Source organism: Salmo salar, chromosome ssa07 (assembly GCF_905237065.1).
Source record: "Salmo salar chromosome ssa07, Ssal_v3.1, whole genome shotgun sequence".
In the NCBI taxonomy this organism is placed as follows: Eukaryota; Metazoa; Chordata; class Actinopteri; order Salmoniformes; family Salmonidae; genus Salmo; species Salmo salar.
The window spans coordinates 59,342,671-59,358,812 of NC_059448.1; the positions used below are offsets into that span (position 1 = coordinate 59,342,671).

The 16,142-nt window shown below is 45.9% G+C and overlaps 1 protein-coding gene across 2 annotated transcripts; it reads right to left on the reverse strand.

The window, feature by feature from the left end:
* Nucleotides 1-1,487: 1,487 nt before the first annotated feature.
* LOC106594600 (E3 ubiquitin-protein ligase Mdm2) lies at nt 1,488-14,857 on the reverse strand. Of its 2 annotated transcripts, none has more exons than XM_045722397.1 (11): nt 14,749-14,857; nt 13,039-13,128; nt 12,852-12,926; nt 10,940-11,073; nt 9,532-9,581; nt 9,290-9,348; nt 6,973-7,042; nt 5,184-5,347; nt 4,346-4,501; nt 4,028-4,099; nt 1,488-2,461 (listed from the first exon to the last, which is right to left on the reverse strand). In XM_045722397.1, exons 2-11 carry the CDS (start codon nt 13,114-13,116, stop codon nt 1,859-1,861), a joined length of 1,461 nt encoding a protein of 486 aa, XP_045578353.1. In that variant the 5' UTR covers nt 13,117-13,128; nt 14,749-14,857; the 3' UTR covers nt 1,488-1,858. The 2 variants fall into 2 exon arrangements, with proteins under 2 accessions (XP_045578353.1, XP_045578352.1); XM_045722396.1 differs by lacking the exon at nt 14,749-14,857 and adding an exon at nt 13,290-13,547.
* Between the last annotated feature and the right edge of the window lie 1,285 nt (nt 14,858-16,142).

The window sequence follows — 16,142 nt, forward strand, 5'->3', positions numbered from 1 at the left end:
TAGACAAGAGAACAGGTTGTCATCAGGGACAATAGATATGGATGGGGCTAGACAAGAGAACAGGTTGTCATCAGGGACAATGGATATGGATGGGGCTAGACAAGAGAACAGGTTGTCATCAGGGACAATGGATATGGATGGGGCTAGACAAGAGAACAGGTTGTCATCAGGGACAATAGATATGGATGGGGCTAGACAAGAGAACAGGTTGTCATCAGGGACAATAGATATGGATGGGGCTAGACAAGAGAACAGGTTGTCATCAGGGACAATGGATATGGATGGGGCTAGACAAGAGAACAGGTTGTCATCAGGGACAATGGATATGGATGGGGCTAGACAAGAGAACAGGTTGTCATCAGGGACAATGGATATGGATGGGGCTAGACAAGAGAACAGGTTGTCATCAGGGACAATGGATATGGATGGGGCTAGACAAGAGAACAGGTTGTCATCAGGGACAATGGATATGGATGGGGCTAGACAAGAGAACAGGTTGTCATCAGGGACAATGGATATGGATGGGGCTAGACAAGAGAACAGGTTGTCATCAGGGACAATGGATATGGATGGGGCTAGACAAGAGAACAGGTTGTCATCAGGGACAATGGATGGGGCTAGACAAGAGAACAGGTTGTCATCAGGGACAATGGATGCGGCTAGACAAGAGAACAGGTTGTCATCAGGGACAATGGATATGGATGGGGCTAGACAAGAGAACAGGTTGTCATCAGGGGCAATGGATATGGATGGGGCTAGACAAGAGAACAGGTTGTCATCAGGGACAATGGATATGGATGGGGCTAGACAAGAGAACAGGTTGTCATCAGGGGCAATGGATATGGATGGGGCTAGACAAGAGAACAGGTTGTCATCAGGGACAATGGATATGGATGGGGCTAGACAAGAGAACAGGTTGTCATCAGGGACAATGGATATGGATGGGGCTAGACAAGAGAACAGGTTGTCATCAGGGACAATGGATATGGATGGGGCTAGACAAGAGAACAGGTTGTCATCAGGGACAATGGATATGGATGGGGCTAGACAAGAGAACAGGTTGTCATCAGGGGCAATGGATATGGATGGGGCTAGACAAGAGAACAGGTTGTCATCAGGGACAATGGATATGGATGGGGCTAGACAAGAGAACAGGTTGTCATCAGGGACAATGGATATGGATGGGGCTAGACAAGAGAACAGGTTGTCATCAGGGACAATGGATATGGATGGGGCTAGACAAGAGAACAGGTTGAGGCATGTTTCCTGAAGATTTAAATGAAAAGTCGTCCCCCTAGCAACTACTACCCACTCGCTCTCTTGTCGACAACAAACGTCTCTTTCTACCGGTGAACTTTAGTGACACATTTGACTTTCACGTAGCTTAAACCCATGTCATTATAGATACAATTATAAAAGACTCATCTGTGCAGAATAGAGGGAAGACGAGGTGAAAATAAACAAAGAAAAATCAATATACATATCTGTTAATTTGATAGACATTCTTTATTCAATGAAAATAATAAAATATATTGAATATATCACCACTAAGAGAATTTGAAAAACTAGAAAGGCTATTTGACTGAACACTAGAAATCAATCCCAAATCAACACAACAGGCACCTTGTTTGATAGAGACAACAAACTCTGTTCATAAATAAAACCACTTCCAAATAAACTAATTAAAACATTATTTATTCATTCAGGATTTAAGTTGTTTTGGGATCAGGGAGTTGTGTAGCTATGGGTTACATCCTATTCCCTATGTAGTGTGCACTACTTTAGACCAGAGTCCTATGGGCCATGGTTGAAAGTAGTGCACTACATTTGGAATGTACAGTCTAGCCGATAGCCGTCCTCAGCTGAGATAAATTAGGACGACAGACTGGATAGGCTCCCTGCAGACAGGACACAGCTTGTTCCTCTTCTTCAGTTTCCTGGCGCAGGTGTAACAGGCCATGAGGTGTCCGGTGCGTCCGTGGACGATGCAGCCGTTCTTGGGCCTGGTCTGACAGATGACGCAGGGCTCCAGGCAGCTGGCGGGGAGGTGAGCCTCCAGGCTGTTGAAACGCTCCAGGTCTGGTACCATCACTTCTTGGCTGAAGGGGGCGCTAGAGGACGATCCTGAGCCTACACCATTGGAGTTCGAAGAAGAGGTGGAGGGCTGGGAGGAGCAGGCCGAGTCTTGGGAATCGGGACCAGAGACGGACACCAAGTCCTGGGAGTCTTTGAGGAGGGGAAGGGGCGACTTGGCTCTCTTCCCATCAGGGACATCCAGTCCTTCGGTCTCGTCGGGCTCTGTCGGGGCTGGGGAAGGCTTGGGGGGTAAGGGTTTGAGGGTGGTGGTAGCAGAGTTGCTGTCAGACTCAGGAAACCAATCCATTCTTAGTGTCCAGCAGCGGTTACAGTTACGGGGGAGGGGAGGGTTCAACTCCTCACACTTTGAGCACTTCCAGTAGTCCTGAAACAACACCACTAGATTAGACCACAGCACCGCTAGATTAGACCACAGGCAGCACCGCTAGATTAGACCACAGGCAGCACCGCTAGATTAGACCACAGGCAGCACCGCTAGATTAGACCACAGGCAGCACCGCTAGATTAGACCACAGGCAGCACCGCTAGATTAGACCACAGGCAGCACCGCTAGATTAGACCACAGGCAGCACCGCTAGATTAGACCACAGGCAGCACCGCTAGATTAGACCACAGACAACACTAGATGACACCGCTAGATTAGACGACAGCACCGCTAGATTAGACCACACCGCTAGATTAGACCACAGGCACCACCGCTAGATTAGACCACAGGCAGCACCGCTAGATTAGACCACAGACAACACTAGATGACACCGCTAGATCAGACGACAGCACCGCTAGATTAGACCACACCGCTAGATTAGACCACAGACAACACTAGATTAAACAACAGACAACACGAGATGACAGCACTAGATTAGACCACACCGCTAGATTAGACCACAGGCAGCACCGCTAGATTAGACCACAGCACCGCTAGATTAGACAACACCGCTAGATTAGACCACAGACAACACTAGATTAAACAACAGACAACACTAGATGACAGCACTAGATTAGACCACAGACAAGACGGCTAGATTAGACCACACCGCTAGATTAGACCACAGGCACCACCGCTAGATTAGACAACACCGCTAGATTAGACCGCACCGCTAGATTAGACCACAGGCACCACCGCTAGATTAGACCACACCGCTAGATTAGACCACACCGCTAGATCTTAGACCGCACCGCTAGATCTTAGACCGCACCGCTAGATTAGACCACAGGCACCACCGCTAGATTAGACCACAGGCACCACCGCTAGATTAGACCACAGGCACCACCGCTAGATTAGACCACAGGCCCCACCGCTAGATTAGACCACAGGCACCACCGCTAGATCTAGACCACAGCACCACCGCTAGATTAGACCACAGCCCACCGCTAGATTAGACCACAGGCACCACCGCTAGATTAGACCACAGGCACCACCGCTAGATTAGACCACAGGCACCACCGCTAGATTAGACCACAGGCACCACCGCTAGATTAGACCACAGGCAGCACCGCTAGATTAGACCACAGGCACCACCGCTAGATTAGACCACAGGCAGCACCGCTAGATTAGACCACAGGCAGCACCGCTAGATTAGACCACAGACACCACTGCTAGATTAGACCACAGGCCCCACCGCTAGATTAGACCACAGGCACCACCGCTAGATTAGACCACAGGCAGCACCGCTAGATCAGACCACACCGCTAGATCAGACCACACCGCTAGATTAGACCACACCGCTAGATTAGACCACAGGCACCACCGCTAGATTAGACCACAGGCACCACCGCTAGATTAGACCACAGGCACTAACCAACCAGAACATTGGTAGCGAGTGACAAAAAACAGCTAAGCAGCTTGTTGGACAATCAGAATTGTGAGAAATGATCTGTTGTATCCTTGTGTTGATTAGATTTGTTTTATTATGGGTAATATGAAACATACTGCTTCCGTGATTTCAGTGTCGTCATCGAACGAGTCCTCCTCCTCTGCTTCAAAGATGGTGACTTCATACACCTGTGAGAGAACGACAAGAGACCCAGGGAGTCAACAGCTGCAGTTTGACCCCAGGACACTAGAGGGAGCTGTTTGAAATGAAACACACACACACCAATGTTTCCTCGGGGGGTCCGGGAGCATGCCCCCCCGTGATAATTTTTAGAACCACTGAAAAGGTCTGCTTTTTGTTGTTGTGGTGGTGCACCACAGCTAAATAAATGCAGCGGAAACACAGACACAGTTGAAAAGACAGTGAGCCGAGACCTCGTCCTCTCCAGACACTGAAGCCTCTTCGGGATCGCTGTAGGCATCCGAGTCGATGGACTCCACCTCAAACTCCACGCTGAAGTTATCAGAGTCTGAGTCCAGATCCTGGCTCAGAACATCGTCACACACGTCACTGACCAATGAACCTACTTCCTGTTGAGAGAGACAAAGAGAGAGAGAGCTCAGTAACATGGGACTTACACAGCTGCCGATAGATTTACAAATTACAATCATTTTTTTACTCAGAATCTAAAGTACTGAACAAACCGATGTCACACACTAGACGTGAAACATTTAGTCTGAACATTATGTGTAGGAATGAATCATCTCATTCCTTCATCTGTATCATTTTGTAACCCAGCAGGTATTCTCTAGTTTAGGATCTCACCCTCCTTTTATTTAGGATTGGTGAAACTACAGTCTGACAGGGTAAATAGTTGTACTGCAGGAGGCTCCCCCCACAGAGTGACAGGAGGAGGCCCCCCACAGAGTGACAGGAGGAGGCTCCCCCCACAGAGTTACAGGAGGAGGCTCCCCCCACAGAGTTACAGGAGGAGGCTCCCCCCACAGAGTTACAGGAGGAGGCTCCCCCCACAGAGTTACAGGAGGAGGCTCCCCCACAGAGTTGTACTGCAGGAGGCTCCCCCACAGAGTTACAGGAGGAGGCCCCCCCACAGAGTTACAGGAGGAGGCTCCCCCCACAGAGTTACAGGAGGAGGCTCCCCCCACAGAGTTACAGGAGGAGGCTCCCCCCACAGAGTTACAGGAGGAGGCTCCCCCCACAGAGTTACAGGAGGAGGCTCCCCCCACAGAGTTACAGGAGGAGGCTACTCACAGTGTTACTGTGTGAGTCTGAAGACTCGCTGCTCCTACGGTCTCGTCTCAGGCCTCCAATCACACACCAGGACATGCTGTCATCAAAGGTCAGAGAAAAGCTGTCTGACCTATGTCTCTTCCTGGACTCACACCCGTCCTCCTCTTGTGTCGATGATGTTCCATCTGGAATAGAACAGAGGGGTGAGCAGTGGTTTTAGTCAGGTTGACACATCAAATAGCACTGTTAACAATGTCTTTCAAATAAACCATTTCTCCTCTGATGCCAATAGAGAAGAATATTGTGCATACAATCACTCTGTTGACATAGTGAAACATACTGATAGTCTTCAACAAAGCTGTTTCTCCCTTGATGACAATGAATATGTGATGTTCACAAGACATCAAGGATTTGTTTATAGCCGTATGTGTGTACTGGGCACTGAGGTACGACCAGTAGCTAAGAGCAATAAAACCCCAGTCCTTAAAATGGTCCAGTTCAATCCATCAGGCTAGGACTGTTGTGGATTCCCCCTGGTCCGTTAGGAACAAGCATGTCTTTGTGGTGTCTGTGTGTGGAAGCCGTCAGGCTGCTTTGGGCCTGAAGAGACTCATTGTGAGGAGAAGTCATCTGAAAACATTCTCCACAGCCTCCAGACCAGAGCGTTCCTACGGTCTGATAGCCGGTCCTCCGGACCAGAGCGTTCCTACGGTCTGATAGCCGGTCCTCCGGACCAGAGCGTTCCTACGGTCTGATAGCCGGTCCTCCGGACCAGAGCGTTCCTACGGTCTGATAGCCGGTCCTCCAGACCAGAGCGTTCCTACGGTCTGATAGCCGGTCCTCCGGACCAGAGTGTTCCTACGGTCTGATAGCCGGTCCTCCGGACCAGAGCGTTCCTACGGTCTGATAGCCGGTCCTCCAGACCAGAGCGTTCCTACGGTCTGATAGCCGGTCCTCCAGACCAGAGCGTTCTTATAGTCTGATAGCCGGTCCTCCAGACCAGAGCGTTCCCACGGTCTGATAGCCGGTCCTCCAGACCAGAGCGTTCCCACGGTCTGATAGCCGGTCCTCCGGACCAGAGTGTTCCTACGGTCTGATAGCCGGTCCTCCGGACCAGAGCGTTCCTACGGTCTGATAGCCGGTCCTCCGGACCAGAGCGTTCTTATAGTCTGATAGCCGGTCTTATCCCACACAGAGATAACATCTCAGACCACCACGTCTGCCTGCCTGGCTACAGATGGCCAGAACACCCCTGTCAAGAAGGACAAGTCTGGACGGACCCATTAAAAGTGACTGTGGTTCTATGCTTTGATGCATCCATAACTCAGTATTTGCTTCCCCAACAGACTTGACAGGGCAACACATGAAGCCATGCGGTCTGACGTCACGAAGCCATGCGGTCTGACGTGACGTCATGAAGCCATGCGGTCTGACGTGTCATCATGAAGCCATGCGGTCTGACGTGACATCATGAAGCCATGCGGTCGCGTCGAAGCCATGCGGTCTGACGTCATGAAGCCATGCGGTCTGACGTGACATCATGAAGCCATGCGGTCTGACGTGACATCATGAAGCCATGCGGTCTGACGTGACATCATGAAGCCATGCGGTCTGACGTGACATCATGAAGCCATGCGGTCTGAGTCATGAAGCTCATGACATCATGAAGCCATGCGGTCTGAGGTGACAGTTTTTCTCCAGGAGAAAGTTACAGCACAGATCCACATGAGCAGGACTGGTGTAGTTAGTAGGTGTAGGCTTATGTACACACTGCTGCAGTACTCCAACGGACAGACAGACAGGCACTCACCAGGGTCACTACTCCTCCTCCTCCTCCTGCGTTCTGAGGTAGATGATGAATGACAGTCTGAGTCTGTCTCCTGTAAACAGATTAAACAGGAGGAACCGTTAGAGAAATCAACCAGTGAACCAGGACACTGAGGGAGTCTGTCTATAAAACTCACTCAGGCACATCTACCACTTAAAACGACATCACAGGAAAACCCGCATCAGAAGCTCCAAGGGAGACCGTCTTGGAACACGTGCCAGTATAAACATCACTCTGCAACACAACTAAAGTTGTTTCAACTTGAGGTTGAGTATGTTTATGTCTGTGACACTGAGCTAGGCAATTAGTTTGATCGCAAGCATTTTCGCTACACTCGCAATAACATCTGCTAAACACGTGTATGTGACCAATAACATTTGATTTGATTTACAGTCTGTTTGTAACTCTTTCAAATGCAGGGTGATGGAGAAGTCTTTCTCCCTATATTCATTTAGTAACGGTGGCCCACCGCTAAACAACTATTTTTTGAGACAGGTTGTAAACCAAGGTTTCCAGAACCCTTCTGCTGCTCTCTTAGGTGGTTTAACTAAGGGAAAGCACTGGTGAAAAATACACAATTGAAAGATGTGAGAAAAGTCTGGTAAGCAGACTCCACATCGACCTAAATATTTTCCCATGAAATACCATCAAACAACATGTTAAAGTGCTCGCAATTACTTTAGTTAAATAGTCTACATTTAAAAACGCTACAAATCATTCCTTCTGTTCATTTCCAACTGCCAAAGAGAAGTGGAAAATTACAAAGTGGTCAGAACGCATCGGAGTAGGATTCTATTGCATTGACAGGCACGACTCAGGCATAACCAATCAGAGCTGTAGTAGACCTATATGCAAATAGACCATTGCCATATATGGATCTGTGCCATTCACTGGACTGTTTTTACAGCATGAGCGGTCGTGAGTAGATGAGCTTGTTTTGAGATCAAAGCGAGAGCGACTTGTGCACATTTGCTCATATCCTTTGCTAGTTAGTGAGTTATTAGCCCAGTTATAGATAACTTGTAGTCAGCAATGGGGAAGTGATTGCTTCCAACAAGAGCACAAAACGTATACATTTCCAGACAGCTTTGAAACACAAGTCAGGTTAAAAGCTTTTTTTTGTCTTAAAGGGGCCGTATTGTATTTTGAAACAGGTTTGAATAAGATAAGTAGCCAATAGGCAGAGTGTAGCATAATTTGTCTGATTCTCTGTAATAATGGTATGGGAATAATGATGCATTTTATTTTGTAAAGTGGTTTCTTGCATCAAACACAATATTCAGTCACCTCCTTGTCTGAAGGACAAGTGGATAAACAGGTTAATGTCAAGCCCAGCATGGTTTTTTTCTCACAAGTCTCATGGAATGTAGGTCTACATTGAACACCACACATTGGCTGCTACTGTCAGCTGAAAGATATAACAGCTATTTCCATATTAAAATGTTACGGGATTAATTCTCTCCATTGTTTTTGATGGTAGGCCACTCTGGTAGGCCTACATTATGATCAAATAGCCACAGCAGCCTACCTGGCCACTGTTAAAACTGTAACTTAAAGCAGGTACAGCCTCAGTGTTTACAGTAAGCGCGTGTCGGACGATGAACAAGATTTTCACAACGTTCAAGTTTGTGCTCATCAGACCTGAAATTTGCTCAGTGATAAAAGAACAGAGGGAACATTGTTTGGGGCGGTATGCAAATTGGAGTAGGTCTATGGCAGTGCTCTCCAACAGGTCGATAGCCAGCTACCAGTAGCTACCAGCTCACCTATGACTAGCTCGACAAACTATTCTGAAAGTACATGCAATTTTCACGTGTTCCACCGCAAACTGTCATAAACAGATCTCACAAGTATCAGACAGTAGCAGCTACTGTATAGTCAATACAACATTGACCTTATCCCAGCCCTGGTTAGACACTAGTGGCTACAAAAGCCAAACCCAAAAGTTTCCTCAAGGGGCAGCCCGTAAAATTGGGTTGGAATTACAGAAAGAGCCCAGGGCAGATGAGTCGAAGCCGGAATTGATGTTCAAAAGTTCTTGTCGGTTTAAATAAATTACAGCGGAAACAATTCATGGGAGAATTTTTTTAATTTTTTATGACGACTAAAGAATGACAAAATAGCAAAGTTGTGTCGGAGCTTGTAAAACAGCTGCCATCCAGTACGGCAACATTATAGCAATGCCTCCACTGGAACGTTTCAACCAACCACAAGCTCTGTTTTTCCCCCCTTCATTTAGTTTAATGTGTCTACCACAGAAATACAATGAATAGATGCTCTTTCTATGTGGTCTTCTTACCTTAGGCCCTCTATCCGGTTCACTCTGGCTCCTGGGTTCCGTGAAGACAGATTGGGATTCTAAAAGGACAAAGAAACATCTACATTTAAAAATCAGAATAGACTACTTCTTCACTTGTCTTATCAGCCCAATACATAACGCAACATTGAACTGCCTAGCGTACAAATGGCTTTTTCAAAAGAGATGTATATCAACTACAAACTACAGGACAATACAAGTGACAAAAGGAAAGCTAAAAGTACCTTGATTTTTCACTGCTAGGAGATTTTGTGTGATCATAGCGAAGAGGACTCTGAAAGAACAAAACCCACAAGGCTAACATTAGCACACTGAAACGGTTTCACTACCAGACATCTCTCATTTGTTTAGCAAACAGAAGGCTGCTCATCAATTTCACTAACTTCCTTTTTCAATCATCTGACCAACACATGCAACAGGTGGCAGCATATTAAGTGGCTATATTAGAGGCCAGAGTCTGTATTAGAGGTTAGAGGCCATAGGAGCTGTATTAGAGGACAGAGTCTGTATTAGAGGACCAGAGGGTCTGTATTAGAGGCCAGAGGAGCTGTATTAGAGGACCAGAGGGTCTGTATTAGAGGTTAGAGGCCAGAGTCTGTATTAGAGGCCAGAGTCTGTATTAGAGGACCAGAGGGTCTGTATTAGAGGACCAGAGGGTCTGTATTAGAGGACCAGAGGGTCTGTATTAGAGGACCAGAGGGTCTGTATTAGAGGACCAGAGGGTCTGTATTAGAGGACCAGAGGGTCTGTATTAGAGGCCAGAGTCTGTATTAGAGGCCAGGGAGCTGTATTAGAGGACAGAGTCTGTATTAGAGGACAGAGTCTGTATTAGAGGCTGTGTAGAGGAGCTTCATTAGAGCCTGTGTAGAGGGGCTGCATTAGAGCCTGTGTAGAGGAGCTGCATTAGAGGCTGTGTAGAGGGGCTGCATTAGAGAGCCTGTGTAGAGAGCCTGTGTAGAGGAGCTGCATTAGAGCCTGTGTAGAGAGCCTGCATTAGAGCCTGTGTAGAGAGCCTGCATTAGAGCCTGTGTAGAGGAGCTGCATTAGAGGCTGTGTAGAGGGGCTGCATTAGAGGCTGTGTAGAGAGCCTGTGTAGAGAGCCTGTGTAGAGAGCCTGTGTAGAGGAGCTGCATTAGAGCCTGTGTAGAGAGCCTGCATTAGAGCCTGTGTAGAGAGCCTGCATTAGAGCCTGTGTAGAGGAGCTGCATTAGAGCATGTGTAGAGAGCCTGCATTAGAGCCTGTGTAGAGAGCCTGCATTAGAGCCTGTGTAGAGAGCCTGCATTAGAGCCTGTGTAGAGAGCCTGCATTAGAGCCTGTGTAGAGAGCCTGCATTAGAGCCTGTGTAGAGAGCCTGCATTAGAGCCTGTGTAGAGGAGCTGCATTAGAGCCTGTGTAGAGAGCCTGCATTAGAGCCTGTGTAGAGAGCCTGCATTAGAGCCTGTGTAGAGAGCCTGCATTAGAGCCTGTGTAGAGAGCCTGCATTAGAGCCTGTGTAGAGAGCCTGCATTAGAGCAACGCAAGCTGAGCAAACAGGGTGTGTGTTGGGGGTTTATTGTCCAAGCTGTGTGTGTTATTGTGTGAGTGGCTCTTTGATGGAGAATATGTCCACACCGTGCAGTGTGTCTCCTCACCGTGGTTCTTTAACAGAGAAGCTGTCCACTCCCAGTACAGCCCCCAGGGGGTCATCAGCACAGTGCACTATGTGTTGCTGCTTCATGTCATAAAGCTGTTTCTTCATGATGTACTGCCCCAGGTAGAATATCACCTGACAATAGACAGCACAGGGGTCAGAGGTCAACACCACACACATATATATATAAATATGAGAGAGAGAGAGAGCGCGAGAGACAAACAGGGTACAGGCAGGGGTCAAGATGAGAGTCCTGTCTCAGTCTAGTAGATACCCTCCCTCCATATACTGATCCAGACCGTCCTGTCTCAGTCTAGTAGATACCCTCCCTCCATATACTGATCCAGACCGTCCTGTCTCAGTCTAGTAGATACCCTCCCTCCATATACTGATCCAGACAGTCCTGTCTCAGTCTAGTAGATACCCTCCCTCCATATACTGATCCAGACAGTCCTGTCTCAGTCTAGTAGATACCCTCCCTCCATATACTGATCCAGACAGTCCTGTCTCAGTCTAGTAGATACCCTCCCTCCATATACTGATCCAGACAGTCCTGTCTCAGTCTAGTTGATACCCTCCCTCCATATACTGATCCAGACAGTCCTGTCTCAGTCTAGTAGATACCCTCCCTCCATATACTGATCCAGACCGTCCTGTCTCAGTCTAGTAGATACCCTCCCTCCATATACTGATCCAGACAGTCCTGTCTCAGTCTAGTAGATACCCTCCCTCCATATACTGATCCAGACAGTCCTGTCTCAGTCTAGTTGATACACCTCATCCCACACTGATCCAGAGTATTCTGGGTCACAATTTAGACAGGCAACTGACAGACACATGATTACTGCACTGAGTAGAAGTATATGACTCCATCCAATATACTTCTCTAGCTGACAGGAGGCTATTGTGATAGACTGATCACTGCCATGAAGGTATCAGTTCCTTATGATAAAAGCAGATTACACAGACTGTAAACACATTTTCCAGCAATCAATGTGGACCAGTAAAACGCTCAGCACTCCCATACACTCTATAAACTAAAGCATCAGAGTGCCTCTCTCTCTCTCGCTCTGAGATAACTCTGTCTCCCTGATGAACAACAGAGGAAGGAGCCAAACACAGAGTCCCAGACTAGTTAGACATTCCTGAGGTCCGTTAGAACCCCAGTGAGTCAGAGTAGAAGTCAAGAGGTGGCTGAACGTTCTAACATTCTAACTAAGATAATCACTAGTCTCTCTCTATGACTCAGACTCCCACACAGACAGACCCCCTGACATGTCTCATCAAAGCTGTGTGACGTGTCCTCAAACCAAGGTGGTCTGCTAGCCAATCATAGCTCTTAAATGACAGTGCATTTGTATTCTAGTTTAGTAGACACTACAATCAGTTCAATCAACTGAAGTAGGTAAAACAGTATACCAATAGGAAAACAATAGAACCAAGTCAAAAGCCATTCTAATTTTTGAGAGTATCTACCGGATGCAGTTTAGTTGATGAAAGCGACAATCAATAGTGAAACTAGTGTAAATCTAGCGATGCAGAGAATAATCCAGAAACACCTACACAATGTATATACCAGTAGTTTGGCTGCTAATGACAAATTAAGAGTGACTTTCCCCCCTTAGAAACTAATATCTACTATTCTACCAGTAAACCCTAAGATATACTGCAATTGGAAATTCAAAACATCAAATATTTAAATGTAAAAACTGAATTTAAAAAAATGTGAGACTAGAAAATAATTACAGAAACTGAAAAGTCTGGGAGATAATGTCTATTGAGGATCTTAAAAGGTTTCCTCTGTCTGCTTCATGCAACAATAAGTTGATTAAGTAAAGTTAAGCCAAAGACTAGTGGTTCTATATCAGCAGGATATAGGAAACAAGACAGCCAGCTGTCAGATCACTTCTTACCTCTTTCATGGTGAAAACGTCTTTGTCTGCACCTGCCTGCTGTAATAAGATATGCAGTTTCTCTTTTGGTCTTACCTGTGAAAATACAGCACATAAACAAAATACATTATATTACATTCAATGTAACTGTAAACAAATATGACTTAAATAGTGTGATAGAGAGAAAGCGATTTCAGTTAATACTTACAAGTTTGTCATTGTCCAACGTATTTATTTGGGAACTACTTCTATGCCATTCTGACATTCTCTCACAATTCTCTGCCATTCTGTCTTTCACCTGTCGAAGAGTAGAGGTAAAATACATTTTCATTTCCAAGTTAACATGCAATGCCTTATAAAATTATACCATTACATACATGTCAAGACAAGCTTTGGAAGACAAAAACAAGTTTACCTAAATAAATAGATAGAAGTACTAATGAGTAGATGTTTATTTACCCCCTTCATATTGTGTATATAAAGTGCTTGAGGTCGGCTGGTAGCATTAGGAACCACTTCCCCGTCTCCCCCGGATTTAAATAGGCTCAGAGACATGTCAGGACTAGCACTGCTCCGGCTGGTGACGCTAGGATGCTATTGGGCGCAGCCGGCGTATGGCTCAAACTAGATGACTAACCTCACCTAACATGTTTTAGCATGACGAGCACACCGCTTTGACTGGCCCACCTAGCGGCCACCCTGCGTCTGTACACCCGCCTCCGCCCTTAGTGCTGAGCTGGCCGCTACAGTTGGATATGTCCGGGCATGTCCCAGTTTCCTACAGTCCTACATTGTGTAACTATCAGCTGTTTTACTGACATGGGCAGGGTTGGAGGAAGGGTGTCTCCTGACTCGCTTAGCTATTGCTTTTCCAAACAAACAAAGAGCCATGCAAGTTGACAGGTGAACTATTGGACATAAACTGGTTGCCACTGGATATTAACGTTACCACCGTGGATATGAAATTACAAAGTACGGGATTAAAGCCAAAGATCTGTCACCAACATTAAGAGGGGTTTGACATCTGGACTCACTGATAACAATTCTTTATCTGATCTAACATTTGGTCATGAGTTTAGTTTTTCTGTTGCAGATATCCATCAATGTTATTCAATCGCATGAAAGAAACTGACCTGCGAAAAGTAACGTTACCTACACTTCAATCATCATCCTTTTATTGCTACCTAACCAAATGGGATAGTTTCCTATCAATCTGTCAACACACAATGAAGACAAACAGCTTGGAAAGACACACGACCCCGTTGTGGGGCTCTGGAAGCCAGTAAAGTAGACCAGTGTGCAATATTGGCAAGTTAGTATAGCTGATAACTTAAATTAATAACATCGACGTTACAGTCAAATGTATTTAACATAGGCATCTAGCTAGATTCAATGTGTGGTATTTACAATACATGTTTTAACTAGCTAACCACTAACTTTACGCTGCACCGCCAAAATAAAACTGTTGAACGAGCAACTACTATAGTCCGGACGTTGACGAGCAAGTTGGTGTCGCTACCAGGCAGCGCTTTTTGATATATCTTCATGTGCATTTTGTTTAATGGGTAACTACAACACCACAGATAAACATATTTGACGACACTCTTGGTAACATTACATTGCATGTTTAGCCGTTGTACTACTAGCTACCACAACTTCGCTACTATGTGTTGACGTCTAGCTATTCAACGTTGACTCCTTACTAGTAGTTTCCGTTTTAGCCATCAGGAAAACACGAGGATGAAAGGCCTTGTAGCATGTGGCTAATGCTATTAAAACTTTAGCTCTAAAAATGAAGTTGTTGTACAAATTGCATGTCAAAATAACTCATAGTTAAACTATTATACACAATAGCTTGCATTTAAACGTTCATACCAATAGTTAAATAGATTTAGAGCACATTATTGGCTTCACTTACGTTACTTTCACAATCCAATAACTTGCTTCTAAAGTTAGCGAGGCAAACGAACGTTAATTTTGTCGCCCCTAGTGGCGGTTCCAAAGTAGGGCACGTGCACTGAAGATGAACCAGGTTGACTAATCAATCACAAGAAGAAGAAAAATATGTCTGTTTTTATAAGAAGAAGAAAATAGACTACCTGCATGTGGGGAATGTTCATAGTTTTATAGTGGAACAAACATGGGAACTATCTACGAACTCAGCCAATACTTGATTGGCTGGATTGATTCATCAATGCATTCTTTGCCTAATCATTGATTCAATCATCAGAGGGGAAATGGCATTGGTTGTCATTCAAATCACACAGTCAGTGTGAAGATATATAATAGACATGTTTCTGTATGTCTAGCTTTATAAGTGTATTCATCATCATTATCCCCTGAGAGAGGAATACATCAGTGTTCTTCTGTATCTTCACTCCAATATGGGTCAATCTCTTGACATGGCACTCGCTCGTTGAAACAGGGGCATTGTGACTCTTCGCATGGCTTCTTGCTGACTGCAAAATCATTGCCTCCGTCTGCCAGAGACAAAAGTGTGTTTGTGTTACGTTCTGTTTTTCTGTCAACCAGCTCTGCTCTAGGGCCATTTATCAAGCGTAGGAGTGCTGATCTAGGATTCCTTCTGCCTTTTAGATCACAATGAATAAGATAACATGGACAGGAGGGACCTGATCCTAGATCAGCAGTCCTACTCTGCCCCTGGTCTGGTCGGATGCTGAGACATGTCCTGGCTGTTCACACTTCATCATTATAGTGCCATGATGCTAGTCCTTATGATGCTAGACCTTATGATGCTAGTCCATGATACTTGACCTTTATGCTAGTCCATATGAAGCTAGTCCATGATGCTAGACCTTATCAAATCAAATTTTATTTGTCACATGCGCCAACTACAAACATGGGAACTATCTACGTGTAGACCTTACAGTGAAATGGTTACCTACAAGCCCTTAACCAACAATGCAGTTTTAAGAAAAAAAAGAAATAAAAAAAGTAACAAATAATTAAAGAGTTGCAGTAAAATAACAATAGCGAGGCTATATACAGGGGTTACCGGTACAGAGTCAATGTGGAGGCTATATACAGGGGGTACCGGTACAGAGTCAATGTGGAGGCTATATACAGGGGGTACCGGTACAGAGTCAATGTGGAGGCTATATACAGGGGGTACCGGTACAGAGTCAACGTGGAGGCTATATACAGGGGGTACCGGTACAGAGTCAATGTGGAGGCTATATACAGGGGGTACCGGTACAGAGTCAATGTGGAGGCTATATACAGGGGGTACCGGTACAGAGTCAATGTGGAGGCTATATACAGGGGGTACCGGTACAGAGTCAATGTGGAGGC